At 45.5% G+C, this 8,656-nt stretch overlaps 2 protein-coding genes across 2 annotated transcripts; one reads left to right on the top strand and one right to left on the bottom strand.

Annotated features, from left to right (window-relative positions):
- Positions 1-319: 319 nt before the first annotated feature.
- On the top strand, positions 320-1,730 carry zdhhc22 (zDHHC palmitoyltransferase 22; the record flags this gene model as incomplete). Its single annotated transcript, XM_080513532.1, has 2 exons — positions 320-875; positions 1,453-1,730. The coding sequence occupies 2 exons, from the start codon at positions 320-322 to the stop codon at positions 1,728-1,730; spliced, it is 834 nt and encodes a 277-aa protein (XP_080369658.1).
- A 2,319-nt stretch (positions 1,731-4,049) lies between these two features.
- Positions 4,050-8,520, bottom strand: cipca (CLOCK-interacting pacemaker a). The gene is made up of 4 exons (XM_080512456.1): positions 8,274-8,520; positions 7,524-7,637; positions 6,185-6,354; positions 4,050-6,068 (listed from the first exon to the last, which is right to left on the bottom strand). Exons 2-4 carry the CDS (start codon positions 7,624-7,626, stop codon positions 5,310-5,312), a joined length of 1,032 nt encoding a protein of 343 aa, XP_080368582.1. The 5' UTR covers positions 7,627-7,637; positions 8,274-8,520; the 3' UTR covers positions 4,050-5,309.
- Between the last annotated feature and the right edge of the window lie 136 nt (positions 8,521-8,656).

The raw sequence follows: 8,656 nt of genomic DNA, 5'->3' as shown, positions 1-8,656 counted from the left end.
GCTCATTTGCGAAATGTTATATCTTTTTTAATACGTCTAGTTTGCAACTGTTACACTTCCTCTTGAAATGTCGTATCAATTTCTCTCCAATGCACTCCCAAATTGTTTTACCGTCCACGTTTCCATTGCTTGTGATTGTTTTGTATGAAAAACATTCTAAACATCTCAGATCCACACTTTAATAACCACTGATCACATTTAATTATTGAAGCGCAGTGTGTTTTCTTCGGTTGTTGTGTGAAAGCGACACGTCAGTGATGAGGTGTGTTGTGACGTACTGGAGCTCCTTCACTGTGTGTTTCCACCTCTTTGCGCAGACATGTTCACCCGGATGTTAAAGCTGAGGCTCCTCAACGCCGTGGCGCCGGCCTACTTCTTCACGGCCACAGTCGTCACCTTCATTCTGCACTTTGGCTTCTTCCTGCCGACCATTTTCCCGAACCCGGACCCGTCGCTGCAGGGCTCCACCGCCCTCCACACCGCTCTGTTTCTCTTCCTGATGTTCAACGCCTTGGGGAATTACGTCATGACGATTCGGTATCCCGCCGAAAGTGCCAACGAGACCGCGGTCCCGGTGTGCTCGCCGCACTGCTCCGACAAGGTGGACGCCCACTACCTGCTGAACGGCCGCCACTTCTGCAAACTGTGCAAGAAGGTGATCCTGAAGAGGGACCACCACTGCTTCTTCACCGGCAACTGCATCGGGAACCGGAACATGCGCTACTTCATCATGTTCTGCATCTACACCTCCTGCACGTGTCTGTACTCTCTGGTCCTGGGCGTGGCCTTCCTCACGGTGGAGTACTCCATCTCCTTCGAGAACCCGCTGACCTTCCTCACCCTCCTCCCCCTCTCCACCGGGTACTTCTTCACGGGTGAGCGTCCCCGGTCAAAGAGGTCTTTAGTCCCACGTCAACTCCCTGAAGAACCCTTGGTTCTCGGGGTGCCGGCGTCCTGGAAGGTTCCTCGGGTTTCTAAAAGTAGAAGGGGAAGCGGAGCTCTCAGCTCTCGGGCTCCTCTCACGTAGAACCAACTCCCAGTGTCAGTCAGGCTGACAGCATCGGCTTTAAAGGTTGGGTTAGACTTCTATTTGACAAAGCGAACAGTTACGGCTGGGTCAGAGGACACTGGACCGTTCTTAGCGAGGCTACTGTAGGTTTAGACCGCTGAGAGACTTTTACTGAGCGTCTTTCATTTCCCAGTCACCATCTTTCACGATCACATACCACTGACGTTTATGAAATTGCTCCTTTTTAACTGACAATTTAGTAGCGAAGGATGTTTTTCCCTGACTGATACGTTCCGACGGCGCCACCTGACATGTGATATCAAGTCGAGACATGTTAAGATGTTTCGTTGAGATGACAAAACGCACATAATTCAGCCGTCAACAACATTTCTCTGTCTCTCTCTCACCCGCTGACCTCTTCTTCCTCTCCGCCTTCCTCACAGGGTCCATCTCCGGCCTGCAGCTGTTCCTGGTGCTGATGCTGTACGTGTGGCTGGGCATCGGCCTGGTGTGCGCCGGGTTCTGCTGCCAGCAGGTGCTGCTGGTGGCCCGGGGTCAGACCTGGTGTCAGATGCAGAGGGGCCAGCTGGTGGAGAGCTGCAGCCCGTGGAGGGCCAATCTCAAGGATGTGTTCGGCACGAGCTGGCTCCTCGGCCTCGTCCTGCCCGTCCAGACGGTGGAGACGAGCTCCGACGACCCCGATCCCCCGAAACAGGACTGAGCGGTCGACACACATACCGACGCATCGACCCTCCGTCACGCCAACAAGCAGCACGTCGTAGAGAAAGTGTTTGTTGGGTTTCATTGGACGCTTTATCTTAAAGACATTCCAGGAAGTAGCTCGCTGTTAGTGCACATTCCTCTTAAGGACAGGAGCCATATACACAGATCAGCCATAACATTACAACCACTTGCTGAGTATTACTAAGACATGAACTTCACTAGATGGATCTGCAAAAAAAAAAAAAACAGGTGAGCGGACATTTCTGACAGGATGCTGGATTTTCTTCCTGCATTTTTGTTGTTGTTGAAGAGAACCATTAAAAAAAGGAATGATTTGAGTTTTTAGGACAACATAACAAGCTGAAATAAGCCATAATAACCAACCAAGTGGAACAGTTAGGACATTTGCAGGGTTTATAAAATCATACACAACTGACTTCTTCTCTCAAAACAGAAGTTTGAAACCCGTCATGTGAGCTCAGGAGCCACAAACAGCCTAAACCAGTCAAGCAATAGAATTAAAAACCTATAAACAAAGACACTTTACCATCTCTCTTCTGTTTTAGTGCAAAGAGGGATGAGTACATCCAAAAGAAAGTTGACATTTCATTCAATATATTACTTAAACATATTCACTTGATATTTGATTTTTTTTTTAAGATGCTTTCAGGTGCTTGAAATAGGAAATGTAAGCAACTTGCAACGTCTGTCAACTTTGATTTCATGGGCTGAAATCAGCTGAAATCGTCTCTGCTGCATTTTTTTTTTTCTTTTCTCTTCAGCCGAATGTCGGCTTCTCACTTTTCAGTTTGCATGAATTCTGCAGCCTTCAGAAGTTCACCCACGCAGTTTGGCTTTGGCCACAATAAGACAGCTGGTTTTTCACTGCTGCATCACGGACATCTGGGCTCAAGATCTTATTTTTTTGCACTATGAAAGGTCATTGCACTGGACCCTGTGACGTACCTTTATACCCTTCCTCTAACTAGAACGCCTCTGCTATTGCTTTTAACTTGCCTATGAACCCGGAAAGCTGGCAACAATCCAAAATTTTATATTAAAAGTCCAAAACTTGCTCCTCAGGAGAAGAAAGGAAGGGAGGGGGTATAAATCCTTCAATAAACACTTGAAAATCACCCGTGCATTAAAGACCCATCAGAGCCAAACCTTCTCTGATGATTTTGACCAGTGCAGACGAGGAACAACCCGCTCATCAAAGCTTTCCTTTTAATCAAAGCTGTCAAACACAATTTCATCTCCAGTTGGTCGGACCGGTAAAATAATGCCATAATGACCTTTAAATGTAAACTTTTTTTTCCCCTTCCCTTTGTGTTGTAGAGCAATGAATTATTTATATTTTCACAAAACCAAACAATTACTCCAGAAAGTGACAATAATCTCAACATAAAGCCAATTTTAATGGAACTTTCTGGTGCAAAATACAGTGAACTGTCTAAAAACGTCTATTATAGCTGTTCCGTCGAAAATGATTGGTTTCTTTGAAATGTTTACAATTTGCCGGGTTGTTTGGCCAGATTAGAGCCTCTTGCTGGTCCATTCTTTTGACCTACGGGCCTCATGTTTGACACCCCTGCTTTAAATCTTTACACTTTAATCATCACTTTCTGCTTCATATAAATAATAAGGTGTTATTCACCTCAGTGGTCACAGTGTAATGGCTGATCTGCTCAAGTAATGTGAAATAAGAGCATAGTATAATAAGTGTATCCTTACAGTAGGTTTTTAAGAGGTAATATTAAGAGTTTTGGGGTTTTTCTTCCATGCAGTTTCTCTCCCATCACTGTTCTAAAGCAGCTTCTCAGCTTGGCTGTGCGTTGGTATCATTGGGCAGAAGCCTGCGCCGCGCCGCCGCGCCCCCATATTTATTCAAGTGCATTGTTATTCCACACTTCCTCACGGGATGCCACAGTGTGTGACCTTCAGGAAACTTTGGCTTGTTCTTATATCGATAACTCACTTCGGAGTTAAGGGCTACCAGACGGGGAGAAAGGATTGTGCCCACGGCGCAAACTGCCAGATCTGAGGACTGACATTTTCTACTCCAACTCAAGTGACTCCCGACAGGCAAAGTGATGAATGGGTGAGGGGAAACGTGACGACCACCATATTATAATCCAGGGTATTATTCACAATGTGCCATAAAGTTGTGTCTTACATGCTTATATGAAGGACTCCTCACCAGTTCTGCTGCGGCTACTGAACATTAAAGACGTCTTGGGTTCTGATGAATATACTTTTTAGAGATATTTTTGTCTATTCCTGTTATACCAATAAAAGTATTCGACTCACACAGATCTGTTGCTTTATGTCTTTAATAACACGTTCTGAGGGCGAGAAAGGCCTGAAATGATTGTGAGCAAAGGAGACGTGACGGGAAATAAAAAGAAAGCACAAACATCCTCGTTCTCCAAATCTAATAATTAGAAAATATTGCCACACGAACAATTCCTTTGTTTAAATAAATAGAAGGAAAGTTAAAATCCAAACAAAACAAAAAAATGCACACGTCTTATTACTTTTAAGAATAACATCATTTCTTTGGAAACCCTGAAATACATTCAACTTCCTTCCACATTAAGCTCATGAAGATATACAAAGTCTAAGCTGCTCAAGCGTCGATACGAAGTGCAAACATGTACAGTACATACTCCAAAGGCACGGGCATCCCGACTTAACTTCTTACAGTCACGTCACGTTCAAAACAAACAAAAAAGAAGGGTTTTCTTTTTGTAGTCAGTAATCTGTGCAAGAATCAGTAAAATGACACTAAATTAAAACATTTAGCTGCAGTTTAAAATGTCAAAACGCCACACCACATTGAGGAACTACAATGGGAACGGATACGGCAGAAACAAGTGCGAAGGCGAGACGAGTCGTAAGGCTACGGCACTTCACTTGCTACACTTTCACTAAGTCCTACTTTGTCCTCGCAGGCAGAAGATCCTCAGCAATCCTGGTTTGTCTACGTTATTCGCACAGCTTGAGACTTGGTTGGAGCGGTTTTAATGAATAAATAACACTGACAGTTGAAATGGTTTTGCACGAAGGTCACGCGTCACCGGACGGGATAAAATGACAACAAGCTCGTTGATACAGACGGCGTCTGGCAAAAAACCCCAAAAACAAACATAAAAGGCCAAAAAATACGGAAAAGACAAAACATGCACAATGGAAACGTGTCCATCGGGCGTTTGAATTTGATCTGGAAACAAGATAATTAAGCTTGGATTTTCTCTACAGCTTTTAACATTCAACATTTAAACGTCGTCTGCGCTGTAAGGCGTGTGTTTCTGTGTCCAGGAGCCGCTGCCCTGCTCAAAGCGGCACTTGCTCTTTCTGCGACGGCGGAGGATCGTTTCATTATAGGCGAGGGTTTGAAATGTAAGCATGCCTTCTGTGCTTCAGCTTCACGACAAAGCGGCAGTTTGAAATCTTTCCCGCTTTCCTGAAGATAAGAGATTCACACATACGAGCCCCTGATCGGAGCGTGAGAGCGTACAGTTGAACTATTTCTAAGTTTTGCTCTATCGCTTCGCGACGGATTCCGGAACCGATTCTAGGCGAGCACGCTCGGCGCCTTGCCCCCCCACGGTTCCTTCTTGCTGTCCTGCAGCGAGAGCTGCAGCTCAGTCCACAGCCGCGGGTTGCCGCTGCTCAGGGCCTCCAGCAGCAGAGCCGTCTGCACCTGGAGCTGCTGCAGGAGGCCCTGTGTGCGCTTGTTCTCCTTGATCAGCTGCTTGGTGCGCATGGTGATGCCCAGCAGGCCCGACTTGTTGAGGATGTTGTAGGTGTTGCTGAAGCGCTTCTGTTTGGAGCTGTGCAGCGACTCGGTGTCCGCCTCCTCGTCGCCGTGCATCCCGCCGCCGTCCGCCGCAGTCCTGAGCTCGTCGGAGAACATGGACTCGAACAGGGACTTGTCGTCCAGCTGAAGCGCGATGATCTCGCCGCCTTGTGCTTGGCTCGTCGGCGCCTCGAAGCAGGGGGCGGGCGTGGCCGTCGTCTGCGGCGAGGGCGCCGGGTTCGGGGGGTTGTACGGCCTGTGGCTGTGGTGGTGCCTCCTCGACGAGCTCGACCTCACCCTGGAGGACCCCGACCTCTTGCTGGGCGTGTCCACCGGGTGAGGGGCGATCTTGGGGTACGACTTGAGGATGGGCATGTAACCTTTTGATGGTCGCAGATTCTCTGAGCCACTTTTAAGAGAGCTGCCATTTCCACTGGAGGCCATCGGCTGAAGGAGAACCACCTGGGACTGGGGCATCACTTCCAAGGGAGAAGGAAAACCCCACTGCTTGTCCGCTGGAACCACGGAGGACGGCTGGGAAGCAACAACACATCTGATGTTATACCATCTTAGTTCAAGGCGGGCATTTCAAACTCCTCCTGCTTCCCCGTCGCGACACCTGAAGTCTGAACGGCGCTGCCGAGCTTTACCTGCTTGAGGACAAAGTTGTTCATGATGATCATCGGAGAGAGTCCCGGGTACGAGCCTCCCATCACAGCCACCGGCTGACCGGCCGGATCCTGTCCGATCATCGAGCCGCTCCGTCCCGCATCCTCAGAGTCGGTCAGGTCGACCGCACTGAGGTATCCGGAGCTGGTATCTGAGGAGCACATGAGGGACGAGCTCATTATTTTTTAGAAAACAAGTTCGATGGCAGAACAAAAGGCTGTAGTAACAAATGGAGAAAAAATATCTCCGATCGTCAAACCCGATCCAGGTCGGAGTTTCACATCATGTGTGATTAAAGGTTAACGTATTCATGAAGAGATGAGCATTATCTACGTTTACACTCAACGTTATTCTCACCTTTCTACCCTGTCTGCCTGACGTCTGCTGATACAGGCACATTTTAATGCTAATAACCTGTAATTAAAAAGTTTCAAGCATTTTCAATATTTAATATATTACTTTTAATAGCCAATAATGGTAATTCGGCTTCTTAAGCTGTTCAGTGGGTCACATGCAGCATTAACGACTGATATTTAATCATTTTAATGCTTTAATAACTCTGTTGATAAATTGATTTTTTTTAAACTAAAAATGATGAAAGGGTTAGGGTTGCAGGTTGATTTAATTAGTGCAATTCAGAGACATTAAATGAGTACTTTCAACAAAACCAGTGGCCACCATTCTCATGTTTCTCACTGGTAGAGGGACAGACAGTCACAATTTGGCTCACTTAGTTCTGAGACCATTCCTGTTGTATAATCCGACAAAGGGTGCACCACACAATCGCTAACTGGTTTCTCTGGGTATTAATTCAGCTTCCATTGCATCCAACCAGCTTCTTCTAGTCTCCATTTAGCTTTAAACACAAAATAAAACAAAGTGCATGGTTTTTCAACAGAAATATGCCACATTGGATACGTTGAAAGCTACAAGTATCTTGTTATCTGGCTCGACAGTACACTAACGTTTGAAAACCACATAAATGTGCTGCTCACGGAGGTCAAATCCCATATTGCTTTTCTTTATGAAACAAATCCTCCTTTACACAATAAACCAAACAACGTCTGGTTGAAATGACACTCTTCCTGACCTTCGATTATGCTGAACATAATCTACAGATCTGCTTTGAAAAAGATCTCCTTTACAACGGAAAATGACAACTGATTCTCAATTGACCTCCCTGGTAAAATAAAGGTGAAATAAATACATTTAAACAATTTGAGGGAAAATGTAAGGGAACAATCACAACAAAACACACAGCCAACAACACGTCGATCAGTCACAAATGACTGTTGAGCATTGTAATCCAAAGGATCTAACCTGAGAAGCCTGAATCTCTCTCCAGGTCCTGTTTGGACATCCCCAGGTGTGGAACTCTGCTGAACAGGCTCCTGAGTTGGCCTGGATGGTTAAAGCTGCTCATGATGGGCCTTTCTACAGAAAAAAGAAAAATAAAGGTTAAAGGTTATCATCACAGAGACAAAGCTCGGCCTTCATAGGAGCAATAACTGGTGTTTTTTTTCCCCCACGACAGTGGATGTAACTTCTTATAGTTGTTGTTCATTTGTTGTTTTGAAGACACAGTGATTCCGTTCACGATCAAATCTCTGCTGACATTTGCACGGAGACCAAAGGAGGTCAATGACAACTAATGTTTCTTACAACTCGGACATAAAACCACATTGGTACGCAAATATAATCTCAAATCCGGTTCAATAAAAACATGTATCATAATTAAAAGCATCTGTGTGTCACGAGACGTGAGCTCGCGGGCTAAAAACACGCTAGCTGGTTGTTTACGTGCGCAGCTTTCAACACAGGCTCACTGTTTACGATCACAGCCATACATTTTTATCTCACTGGGTGAAACAACTGCGCTGCAGTTGAATAAAAAAACACCGAGTACAATATTCTCCGCTGAGTATCAATGGTGTTGTTTAATCCATGTTTCCGTGTTAGCTCGACAAGCTCGGTGACGCTACATTCCCTAGCTTTAGCTCGACAACAGGGTCTTCAAACAACATCTATGGGGCACATTTTAGTTTATTTGTATTGAGATTATAATCTTACCAAGATGCTGTTCGTTTGAGAGCGTGATGGCCGTTCAGAACGGCATTAAATGTGTTGTAATTCCGTAGTTTCGACGAGTTGGCGTGGAGCTAACGTTAGCTACGCGTTGATATCAATCGATTGTGCGGTTTTTCCCTCCGTGTGGCCTGACAGGCAAGCTCAAAAACTCGGAATCATATTTTAAATATTTAATCATTGATAAATTGTAGAAATGAGACAGAAGACAGAAAAATAAGTCGACGCTTCTTGAAACCGATGATTATTTAGTTCAGAGAACAAATACTAAGTATCTGCTATAGCTAGGGTTTACATGTCCCTTCTGGGATTCCGTAGAAAAGCATCAAAATGTTCCAAAGTAATTAAAAGAAAATCGCAAACCGTAC

This window comes from Blennius ocellaris (genome assembly GCF_963422515.1).
Source record: "Blennius ocellaris genome assembly, chromosome: 17".
Lineage (NCBI taxonomy): Eukaryota > Metazoa > Chordata > Actinopteri > Blenniiformes > Blenniidae > Blennius > Blennius ocellaris.
This window is presented reverse-complemented; position numbering and strand designations above follow the sequence as displayed.